The 12,963-nt window shown below is 32.4% G+C and overlaps 2 protein-coding genes across 2 annotated transcripts; one reads left to right on the forward strand and one right to left on the reverse strand.

The window, feature by feature from the left end:
* Positions 1-387: 387 nt before the first annotated feature.
* Positions 388-11,137, reverse strand: LOC139497461 (uncharacterized). Its single transcript, XM_071285687.1, has 5 exons — positions 10,941-11,137; positions 5,725-6,079; positions 4,995-5,221; positions 2,414-2,621; positions 388-1,646 (listed from the first exon to the last, which is right to left on the reverse strand). Exons 2-5 carry the CDS (start codon positions 5,990-5,992, stop codon positions 388-390), a joined length of 1,962 nt encoding a protein of 653 aa, XP_071141788.1. The 5' UTR covers positions 5,993-6,079; positions 10,941-11,137.
* Positions 6,379-7,468, forward strand: LOC139497462 (uncharacterized). Its single transcript, XM_071285689.1, has 2 exons — positions 6,379-6,594; positions 6,998-7,468. Exons 1-2 carry the CDS (start codon positions 6,379-6,381, stop codon positions 7,466-7,468), a joined length of 687 nt encoding a protein of 228 aa, XP_071141790.1.
* Positions 11,138-12,963: the final 1,826 nt, after the last annotated feature.

The following is a 12,963-nucleotide window of genomic DNA, read 5'->3' on the forward strand; positions in this document are numbered from 1 at the left end:
CTAGATTTTATTACCTTCATGCATACAATTTTAATTTGTTCTCGCTTATTTTATATTATGAAGTGTGTTGGTGTAAGTTCTCTTTACTGCTGTGAGGTTGAAACGAGATGCTCATTTTCAAATTCTTGCATTTTCTACACTTCTTTTCGAGATCCCTATACGTATACCCATAGGCGGATCCAGGGGGAGGGGGGGGGGGGGGCGGGCCCCCCTTTCGTGGGAAACATTTGGTTGATTATATAGGGAATCATTGAAGCATGACTGGAGCGCCTCCCCCCCTTATGTCAGTAAGCGGGCCCCCTTAGGAAAAGTTCTGGATCAGCCACTGGTCAGGATTGGTGGTTTTTAAGCTCGGAATTTCGGGATTGGTCCTTTCCGGATCCGGGATTATTTTTTTCGGATTACGGGATGTCGTGTATTTAATTTCTTAAAATTCGGGACCTCAGGATTTCGTGTTTTTAACCTTGGGATTATGGGATCAGGTCCCCTCCGACAACCCTCCCCCACCAATAATAGTAAATAACAAAAACAAAGTATTTTGATGTGTATTTTAAAGCGGTAGGAAGTGTTACATGTAACAATATGTTCATCAATACTGCCATCCGTGTGTTTATTTGATACAACTCTGATTCGATCCCTAATAAACAATATGTCACATTCTGAATACATTATCCGTGGATTAAACGTCTGGAAATGACAGCCGATAGTCTCTTCAAGGGCATCGTGAATAAACCAAATATTGTTACTGTCCTTACTGAAATATGATCCTATGGCAGAAAGAGCTGAATCTTCAAGTTCTTTCTTCGACATGTTTCTATTGAGTCCGCAAGTGTGCATTATCTTATATACTTTCTCATCATATGTGTCTGAGTCAATGTCAAAGATACTTCTACTAATTGAACCATTAAACAGCATACAAACTACCAAAATACAATATAGCTTCTTATTTTCAAGTCTCATTTTAGTAAGTTCCTCATTTAACAACGATAAAGGTTGCTTAAAGAATGCAATTCGTTTTTGAAATCTGTCGTCGTCGTTTGAAACTAATTTACAAAGAAGAGGGAATGCATAATTCGATTCACACATAATTTCAACCTCATTTGCTGAAACCTTTTTTTCTAGGTTATTTCTGCTAAGGTGCTTGAGAAGAATTTTCTGCTTTTCATCTTTTGAAAGAATATTGGAATCGTGCTCTAAATTAAAGACTACTTTGTTTAAAATTGTGGATGCATTTTGAAATCTTTCTTGTGATACTATATGTAATCGTAGTGTACACAATATTTTGCTTGAACCTAATTTTGTTTCAAAACAGGTTATAAGCTTTTCGTTCAATCTTTCCCATTTTTCTAACAGGGTCGGACTTAAATCGTATTTACCCAGAACATCATCAATGAGAAACACCTGCTGTGTATTTGTGTTGAACTTTATTATATCCCGGGGTGATTCAATGGGAACAATTTCATATCCTTTTTGTTGTAATTTGATAGCAATATGTCGAATAGTTGCTGTCTTTCCTGATCCAGACTTTGATGTTACTAAAATACAACTACAAGCCTTTACTTTTTCATAAACAAGCTTTGATCTCTTTGTCTCGTAAAAACTTTCATCATCTTTTATCCATGTATCAACCATAGTTGCATTCGCTTCTGTAAAAAAAATATTAATTTATTCACATTTATATCATGTAACACAACTTAATCACCAGAAAAGATTGTTTAACATTCTTGAGGTTATAAAAAAATACACAATAAATAAACAAACTGTAAATCAAAATGTTCAATTGTTCTTATAGTTCTGACCAGGTTAGAATTTCTAATTCTTTTATTTAGAATCATACTGCAGTAACTATCAAAAATAGTGAAATATAGGCTATTTTCGGCATCACCGAAGGGCACATTTTTGGATGACAAATGGAAAAAATAAACCGTCCAGTGTATTGTTAAGGAATAACTTACAACATTTTAGAATTACAAAAATGTTTTGTGAATGCTATTTTCGGCTTTATAAAAGAGCAAATTTCTAGATGATAAATTAGAAAAAATCGCCCGGTGTATATAGAAATAACTAACAGCATTTTAGAATTACAAAAGTATTTTGTTTACAAAGCAACTGAACATGAGAATAAACGTATTTATACTGTTCGTAATATTACAGAAATAGAAGTGAAATGCAGTCTCGGAAGTCTCCTTGATGGTCAATTAAAGTCGTCTATACTCAAATACACAGAAATGGTGATACATATTATCCACTCCATTCATCGCATATTTTTTATTTTAGACTTTTTTATAATTTGGATGTACTTTTTATATGTTATATATCAATATGAGAATTTAAGTCAAAACGGTTAACAGGATTTTTTTCTGACAGCTAATGCCCGATCAAACTGGTTCTATTGATAGCATTTGTAACAAACCTGCAATGTTTGTCGGAATATTTCCATCTCTGTAGTAGGATAAATAGCTTTCTATCTGTTCTTTTTCCTTTTCACAATCCATATATTCCTTTTTCAATTGCTTTAATTCAGCGTTTGCTAGTAATTTTGCTTGATCTCCATCAATATCGTAATTTAAGATTTCAGTGATCTCATATGGTCTTTGACCTTTATTTAAAGATGTCAAAGCCTAAAAGAAAGTATAAAAATAAATCAAAAATATATCTTAAATGCCTCAACATTTTAAACAATATTCTGAGAAAAGTAATTCGTTTTAACTGACTCTAACACTGAATTTATAAAAAAAAAAGAAGAAGATGTGGTATGATTGCCAATGAGACAACTGTCTACAAGAGACCAAAATGACACAGACATTAACAATCATAGGTCACCGTACGGCCTTGAACAATGGACAAAGCCCATACCGCAAAGTCAGCTATAAAAGGCCCCAATATGACAATGTAAAACAATTCAAACGAGAAAACTAATAAGCAATTGTATATTAACAGTTGATAAATCGTAATGAAAATCTTCAATCGTTTATATCAATTTTGATTCTGTTTTTATGTTTATAATCTATGACATGTTGGAAAAACTATTTTGGCACGATCCTACCTTTGGCGGTGGAATTCATTTGATATCAAATTGGAAACAAAATTAGTGTTATCATTTTTCTGACTACATACTTTGATTATTCATAATGATTCCTAATTCCTTTGTGGAGAAATGAAAACATATCTCACTTTGTTTTATTATAGAATTAAACACATGTTAAGGAGTAAAAAATCTCCCATTGACTTTAATGCTAATCTATGTATGGAATTAAATTTATACCTGATTTACCTTTAGAAATTGGAAACTTTCATATAACATTCATGAAAGTACAAATGTAGCCCTATCTTTTGCACTAATAAAAACATAGGGTCATGCGGCATTTTTGGGCATTCACATGGCCTTGTTTACAAACAATGAAGATTCGCACTGAATTCCTATACTGACCCCCATTACTTTTCAACCCTGTAATTAGTACATTCAGCATTTATTTTTTATTTTTTTTCAACTCTAGTTTTGATCCATCTGCCAAAAAATATTTATTACAAACATTATCTACCAATCAGAAGAGCATATGACTTCAGTGTTATACAGAAAGCTCTCCCTTAAATGGGCGGTCCCTGATGACGTATATTTATTTACTGAATTTACCCCTATAGGTAGATTCATGGTATACCGCAAACTTGGATTGTAAAATCGCAGTACAAAATCGGTTTAGTTATTTGCCATGCACATCTGCAAATTTGGAGACAGATTAGCAACTTTTTAGTTAGACTATTTATTTATATAAAGAAAACTTGATGGTTTATTGTATTATTCAAAATAATTACACAAATATCTAATCTTTTGTTTTAAGAATGAGTTATTTCAATTTAAGCTATTTATGGAGAGAAAGCTCTTTTAATAAAGAAAAAACATCCATACCCAAACATATACTGGAATGATCATGGTGAATTTTGAATATTTACTTGTCGCAAGAAAACAAGATCGGTGACACCATTTTTTCTATTTCTTTTCTTAAAACAAACTATGAAACCAATCTTCTCACAATTTATTTCAAAATTCTATCTCATAAATTTCTTTTTATGCACTCGCAAGTGTTTTTTCATGAACTTGGTAATTTGGTTAACATCGTTGGTATTACATGTAATCACATTAACATTTGATATTTAGATTGATCGAAATATTGAACTATATTTTCTTGCGAATTATTTGATTACAAATTCCCCCGGTTACCTGAGGGTACCTTTTACCTGAGGTCCTGCATCAGCGGACCTTTTACTCACCTTTGAGGTACTTAGGGACAGTTCAATTAGATGTTTTCTGTAAACTATGAATTTGATCATATATTGTACATAACTTAGGTCGTTAGTTTTCTCGTTTGAATTGTTTTACATTTGTAATTTTAAGGCCTGTTATAGCTGACTATGTGGTATGGGCGTTGCTTATTGTTGAAGGACATGCGGCAATATATAGTTATTGATTAATGTGTCATTTTGTCTCTTGTGGAGAGTTGTCCCATTGGCAATTATACCAAATCTTCTTTTTTATATGAACATACATATACATGTATACTAGCACTATACATAAAGTGTATTTGCTATTTACTTTCAATTTTTCAAGTTTATTATCAACGCCGGTCATATATTATTGAGATATTATAGTACATGTACAATATATGTTCATAGTATACAGACAAACTCGGGAATAATTGAATTAGAACTGTTTTCAATTACACATACTTTTTGTGGGTCCTTGTGGACAGAATAATTATTTATGCCTTTTCTGTTTACATAATTTAAACCACGCTCTAAATGCCCGCGATTTCGCGTATGTGTTCTAGTACAATTTAAAATGACGAAAGATAATGATATGAGAGGGAAATTATTTGTATCTCCTTAAATAATCTATTAATATCTGGGTAGTGCGGTTTTCTTTTCGGATTTTACTAATTTACAATGTCAAATATCTAAACCGAAAAAGGAAATGTGCATTTATCACCAAATCTAACCTTTTCAACAAAAGCCCATTTGTCTGTGAATTCATTGCTGTCCATAGAAGAAACTGTTGTATGGGCCAACTGATTTCTGTACCACTTCAGTGTAGCTAAGTGCGCTGCCTGTGAAGTATCACTCGTATTAGGAAGTTGATCCCATCCTTGTAAGGGTTTAACTAAACCTCCTATATTACGAAGCAGACTTATCATCAGTGTCAAATCAAAGTCCATAGAAGATGTAGCTAAAACAAAACAGTGTAGTGTGAATAGAGGATGGGGGAATTTACTATCAAATGTTACTATTGTCTTGTTAATTCAATTTCATTTATTTTTTTGTTGTTTGCATGATTAATGACTGTCCTGTCGAAGCTTAATATGTTGTCTGCTCTGTGGTCGGGTTATTGTCTCTTTGACACATTCTCAATTTTCATTCTCAATTTTACATGTATTTTATGTTATTGACATGATTAATGACTGTCGAAGCTTACAATAACTACACATTTAAAATATACAATGACCTAAAGTGTTTATAGTTGGTTTCCGTCTGCCCTAATTAAATAACTTTTATAATTTTTTTTATAGTAAACATTATGTAAATAATGTCACGTCAAAGGTTGACATATTCAAGTACCGAAACTGATTCATGGTTTAATTATATTTGTTTCTCAAATTATCACTGACAGGTAATTTATTCGCCTACCTGAAAACAAAAGTAAACATTGTGATCTCCATTATAACTGTTTACCTTTTGTGCCCGGAGGAATCTTTGGATGAAATGGAGACCATATTGTTCCTGGGACACTCCTTAATATTTCTAATTGGACTGCATTAATTCTTTTTCGCTGGTATAAATTGATAATTGCAGGAACACTACTGTTGATAGTTTGAGCTAATTTTGGTGGCGGAAAAATTCCGTCGAAGAATCGTCTGGTAATTTTGGGTGATACTTTTAAGTTCAAGAAGAAAAATCTAACAAAGTTTTGTTCTTCTTTTAGTTGTGACATCGAAGACATGTTTCAGCCTAAGAGTTTCTGTGTAACAACCTTTATCCAAATAATTCAATATTAAAGCCGTTTATCATCTTTCATGGCACCAGTTACCTGTAAGAAAGAAGCTGAGTTCAGTAAAAAAGAAATACCGTTTATATCCATGTATGCAAACATGCTTTGAAAACATATTATAGTTATTGAACAAGGAAGTCGGTACATGGGATTTAATCTGCACAGCTCGAGTGACCCTGTTTAATCCGAACTACGAAGGAGTTCGGGTTATTTGGTCATCTCCTGCTGTGCAAATTAAATTACATATACCGATTTGATTGGTTAATAACTGTTTTAACACATGACGTCAACAGTTTTCCCGCATAAATCACATCACATCCGCCCAACAAGAAGCTGAAATGGACGGATTTCATCATGAATTATCGGAGGACGATATGATTTTATCACAAGTATTAGAAACATTGGAGAATGAAATGGAACTGAGAAATGTAAATATAGAGGACTTTTTTGGAAAGTTTCCGAATAATGAGATGGATGAGAATGCATCTGGAGATTTAATCGACACCTCAGCTGTTTCATTTGACCTAGGACTAGACTTAGATCTATGGTTGCAAGTTCCTTCGGAAAACGGAAAGATAAAAAAAAAGTCAAGGTACGTCTTTGTTTTAGAATTATCTGCAACGCGCAGACCCATTATTGCATAATTTGAGATGTGGACCCATAGACAGACCCAAGGGATGGGGTCCCGGGTCCCTTTTTTGTGGGAAAATTTGGTTAATTATATAGGGAATTGAATCACTGGAACATGACGAGTGTCCCCCTTTTAGGCCAGTTAGCCCTCCCCCTTTAATAAAAAGTTCTGGATCCCCTTCTTGAACCCTTGATATAATCATTTGCGGAAACTTCCGACTAGATTTATCGTTTATTTGTTCTTATCCGGAATATTCATGAAATATTTGCCACTGCCGGATTTTGCCTCTGCCATGTGTTAAATTATGTGATATTATCTTATTTCAGGATGAAAAACCTAAAGAACAGGGACAAGGAGTCGAATCAAGGTTTGCAGAAATGACAGACAATGAAATTGATGCACTTATTGAAGATGCTGAGAACAAAAACACAAGGAAAGCCACAAAATGGGCAGTTAATGTCTATGAAGACTGGACGAAATCTAAAATTGGTATTGGTTTAATTGTTCCAAACCTGAAGGATTTGTCTGTTAAAGATATTAACAGCATTTTAGGAAAGTTTGAAGTAGAAGTTCGAAAAAAGAATAGAGAGAAATATCCAGCGAAAACACTTTATCTTCTTGTAACTGGACTTCTAAGAGGAATGCAGTCACAAGGTGTTTCTAATCTTAACTTTTTGAACGAGTCTGTTGACAGATTTCTGAGGTTTAGACAAATACTTGACGCACAGATGAAAAAAATAACATTAGATGGGTATGGTATAAATGTTAAACAAGCAGATCCGATTTCAGTTGCATAGGAAGCATATATATGAATACTATATATGAAATTGATAAATCTGTTAGCAGTCCTTTTTATCGTAGACCTGTTTTATCAGATGGTTCTGTTAAGGTTGACCACATACTGGGTGCTAATAGATTAGGGTCACTCATGAAGACAATATGCCAAAAGGGAGAACTAAAGGGGAATGTTAGTAACCACTCGGAAAAAAGAACTCTTGTAACTAGATTCTACCAAGCAAGAGTCAGTGAGCAGATGATAATGGATAGAACAGGTCACAGGAGTGAAAAGGCTGTTCGTACCTACAAAAGACCTGCGGATTCTATGCTAAAAGATGTCTCTAACATTTTGAATCCTTCTAATAAGCAGATAAAACTTGAGGATCACAAACCATTAACCGAATCGGATACTCGTGCAATCCTACCTGAACAAGTTAATATTGAAAATACAGAAAAATGCATTTAATGTTTCAAAACCAGAAGGAAAATATCGGGGACTACCAAGTAACAGCTCTTTTCAAAACTGCGTGTTTAATTTTGTAACGAAGATGTGAACCTCATAGATTTTTTTTTTCAATTGTTAACTCTGAATCGTTTTTATAAGTTGTTTTAAAGCCATACATAGAAATGTATGAAAAGGCGGGTTTTTTTTTCACTGTGGCAGGTTGTGACACTGATAACTTTTGACTTACATATCAAGACTATAATAAGAAGATGTCGATGATTATTTATTTTCATTTTTTTTTCATGACAATTATTTTATATTGATGGAAAAATAATTTGAGTATTATAACAACCTGTGTTCTTTATCTAATTTAGATTTTTATTTTGTTGATTGTAATGCTACAACATTTGCCTTGTATGTTTTCTATTCTGATGTTTTATCAAGTGACTGATTTTTATGTCCGAGTATATATACATGTATCCACTTGATATTTCTTACAAAATGGAGAAAAACAAATATCTGTAGTAGCAATGGAATCAACAAACGTAAATTACTGTATAATAAACATCTGTCAAGGACGTGAAGTACACGTGACCTGTGCAATGAAAGAAGTAGTTAATTATGCACACCTGACCCGTGCATTATCCAGATTATGCCACAGTAAGATCAAAGGGATTTTGCCTCTGTCATGTGTTAACAATAAATAACCAACTTAATAATTTCAGTATTTGTGTTTCCAGAAAAGCATCATATATACTGACGTTGTTTATCATCTTAAAAACGTGTTATAGTGTGTTTTTTAATTTGTCTTTTTTAAATTATTACTTGTTTAATATTTTTGGGTAATATTCATTTGACATAACACGGTACTAGAAAATTCCTTCATTGTCTTTCAGTTTTACCAACATGCTTTGTCGATATGTCTTTTTGTTTATCTTTGCTATCATATTTGTTTGTTTTTGTAGTGATGAAAATGTTCACACAATGTTGAATGATATATCCCTTGACATTCCTACCCATAATGTCTGGGTTTATTTCACACATCGTTATCAATATAAGGGCATGTTATGCGACTGTCACACACGTTAGAGGTTTATCTAGCTATAAACCAGGTTTAATCCATCGTTTTCTGCATATGTAAATGCCTGTACCAAGTAAGGAATATGACAGGTGTTATCCATTATTTGATGAATTTACACTTTTGATTTATTATAGGACTACATGGTCTAGGGCCTGTCCATTTTAAATTTTCCGTGGAGTTTATTTTTTGTTTATAATTTTACTCTTTTGGAATACCTAGAGTTTACTATTGACTTGGGGTATACATTTTTGTTGTTTTTAATTTTGATAAGAAGAATTTATAAAAAGGGAGAATTTATTGTCTTTTATAAAGCGAAATTTATAATTATTGAATAGAAAACCCGTTATCTGACGAGCAATTGGCATCTTAAAGTTTACTTCAAAAACAAAGATTTTTTTTATTCAGGAAAACAAAAATAAATTTATTTGAAATATTATAAACTTAAAAGTGGAAAAGGAAACCGCACAAATATTAGTATATCCTAAAACAGGAAACTGGTAATAGGCCAAGAATGATAATAATTATGTTAAAGCTATTAATGTAATGTTCACATAAACCATGCACTGCATTTTTGTTGAATAATCTGGAATCTATAATATCTCTGATATCTTAGTCAAAAGTTGTCTTTAAAAACACTAAATCATCTAAAACTGGTCAATTACTTAAGAAGAATAAAAAAAATAAATCCGCAGATTGTTTGTTAATTATAATATCGGCATTTAAAAAAAGGTTAATATAAATTATTTCAACATAGAGTACAAGCTGACATAAACACTTTCAGACAGTCTTGCGTATTTCTTTTTCACAGATCCATACTGATTTCATTTGTAGTATACATTAGGCAGATACAAACATGTATAAAATATTATCTTACCTCCTATACATTTCCAGGAATATGATTGGTTAAAAGCGTCCGCGTGCAAACCGTGTATATTTGATATTAGGTTAGTAGGGAGGCGGGGCTTATCTCATACACGGTTAGTAGTGGAGTTACGTCCCTTTATATTCCTTATTAGGTAAGAAGGGGGCGGGGCTTATTTCATACACGGTTAGTAATGGTGTTATGTCCCTTTATAAAAAACAAAACGATACTGAGAAAAAATCTTAAAAGTTCCAACAGACGAAGAAATTGATGATTAAGATTGAAACAAATTCATAAAACACATTTAAACTTTACAAGTCATTATTGTTGGCATCTGTTTTTGTAGGATCAATGGAAGTATTTTCTTAGTGCTAACAGTATTGAAGACTTGCTCGTTTTGAGAATTACTAGTCTTAATTTCACACGTTAAGATAGTCGGTAAGATAAATTCGTTACATAGCGTGCTAGTGACGTAATACGGTATATATATGGTCAGTAAATTCCATATGGGGATTCGAGCTTCGCTCTTACCCCATATGAAATTTATTGACCCCATATATACCGTATTAGGTCACTAGCACACTATGTAACTAATAATACACCTTTACTATAGGACTGAAATGTCAACGTTAAAGCCTTGTTTTGGCCCAAGAAAAAAATGTTTGCTAACTATTTCAAATTGTCACAAAATGTTTAGAATGCATAGGGTCGAGAAATATACATAAAAAACACAAAGATTTTTATCTGATGAGGTCAAAATTCTGCCTTTGTATGTACTGTTTTAACAAAAATGATGAAAAACACAGAATTTATGCAGTTTTCTATCATTAATTCCATTGTGGAAACATCGTGCGCAGCAAAGAAACAATAACATAATTTAACTGAAGCTTTATTATAACTATAGACATAATCTCAGCAAATATAAAGTTGTTTCTTGGGTACGCACATACTTTTCCAATCTCAAATATACTTAGAATTTGATGAAAATCAACGAAAATATACAAAATATACCAAATATGCAAGTTTAGTCGAGATTTGTTGCAATGGTAAATTGTTCAACGTGAAATTTGTTTTCAGTAAATAAATATGTGCTAAATATATTACCTTAAGCAGCTGAAACTCTACGAAAAGCTAAATCCACACAATCACTTCGTTTGCGTACACGACAAAAACTTTTTTTTATCAATACGGATATAATTCTTGGTAATGATACAATTGTTAATTTTATGAAATTCATTAGTCATTAATTTCCCAAATCAACACCACAAAGTTGATGAATCATAGCTAAATATGTCTATATTAAGATTTTGTAAACAACTTAGAATTACATGTTTGAATAACGGACGTATAAAGGTACAACAAATTGATAAGATATCGTAATTTTTTCTGAAATGGATCTAAAAAAAGTTTTAAAAATTGAGATGGACAATCATTTCAAAAAAAGCAAATTATGTAAAAAGGTCCAGATTTTGTCTACCAAAAAAAAAAGCATTCGGAAAATAATGCGAATACTGAGTTTTTAAAATAGCAACAGAAATTGTGGTAAGCAAAAGAATAAGAGAACATGTAATTTCGGAATACAGAAAAAAAGAATTTACAGAGTTAGTGATTCGTTCACTGTAGATAAAACTTAAATATTTTAAGAAAATTATTTTCGGAAGGGTTTAGTAATTCTAGCCATTCCAGTTATTTACATTCAACGGGAATTGACCAATCATACATTGTTTGTGTTCTGGTACGGACCATTTTCTGGACTAATAATTGTTATCCCTTTTAATAAAAAGTTAAAATGTCTTTTTAACTCAAAATTGTATGTCTTTCCCTCCTAATTTTCCGCTATATATATATATATTTAAATAATTATTTTCTGTGACTGTATCTTACATTCATTTGTAGGATCCTTTACTATAGATAATTTAGCTGATCGAAACGTACATTTTGATATTAAAACGAGTCATTCTTTTCATATATCAAGGACAGTAACGCGTATAAAGTGCATTCGGCCATGTTCTCTTTTTTTTATTTTTGTTAAACAAAACACGCATTCTTTTCATATATCAAGGACAATAACGCGTATAAAGTGCTTCCGGTACATTCTCAGTGTTTTCAGGATTAAAATTAGAACGTCAGACGCACATTCCGTCCAAAAAGAGACGCATCAGTGACGCTCGATTGACAGAAGTATATACGATCAAATAAAGTACGAAGGTGAAGAGAATTCTTCGAGTTTCTGTACTTTTTCGTTTTATAGTATGTTGATCAAGTCCTCTGTGTTGTAGGTCTAATAGGGATTCGCATTTTTGTTTTAATTGTTGTATCTTCTTACTTTTTTAATGCACTTTAATTTCTTTGATGGATTTATATGTTTCAATATTGAATAACTATGATGCCTTCGTCAACTCTTTGTAACATGGTCAACTTCGGGAACTCTTATGGTTTTGATTGTTGTTGAACTGGAGCATTGGTTATGCGAGGGGTTTTCATTGACACTCTCCATGGAAGAGTGTAGCGTTTAACTATCCGTAGTTTTGATGACACTTTCAACATATGTCAGTTATTTTCCTGTGTAGGAACATGCAATCAATAGTCGCCATGATGCCTAAACAAATATTATAGAATACTCTGCGTGTATTTAAATGTATGGCACACAGACAAAATGATCATATGCTCATCACTATAATCCTAATTCAAGTATGTGTAATAACATGTATGTTTACTAATAAATTATATTCATGTGTATAGTTGTATAGCTACAGGAAAAGACACTTTACAAAAGTGTGTCAATTCCTACAACCGTTTATTAAATGCACTCTAATTTCAGTATTTGTGAATGACAATAAGAACACACAACGAAAGAAAAGCAACTCTTACTTATTATAGGAGACATACATTGTACATTTTACAATTAATTGTGTATTTGCACCAGACGCGTTTTTGTCTACCAAAGATTAACCACCGACGCACCTCTTGTCTACAAAAGACTCAGTGACGCTCGAATAAAAAATGTCCAAGTAAAGAACGAAGTTGAAAAGGATTGAAAATCGAATACACCTAAAGTAATTTATTCCTGAGGAGAAAAGCTCTTAATTTCACGAAAACACGACACATATACATAATCAGTGTTAAA

The sequence above is a fragment of the Mytilus edulis genome, chromosome 12, assembly GCF_963676685.1.
Source record: "Mytilus edulis chromosome 12, xbMytEdul2.2, whole genome shotgun sequence".
Classification (NCBI taxonomy): Eukaryota; Metazoa; Mollusca; class Bivalvia; order Mytilida; family Mytilidae; genus Mytilus; species Mytilus edulis.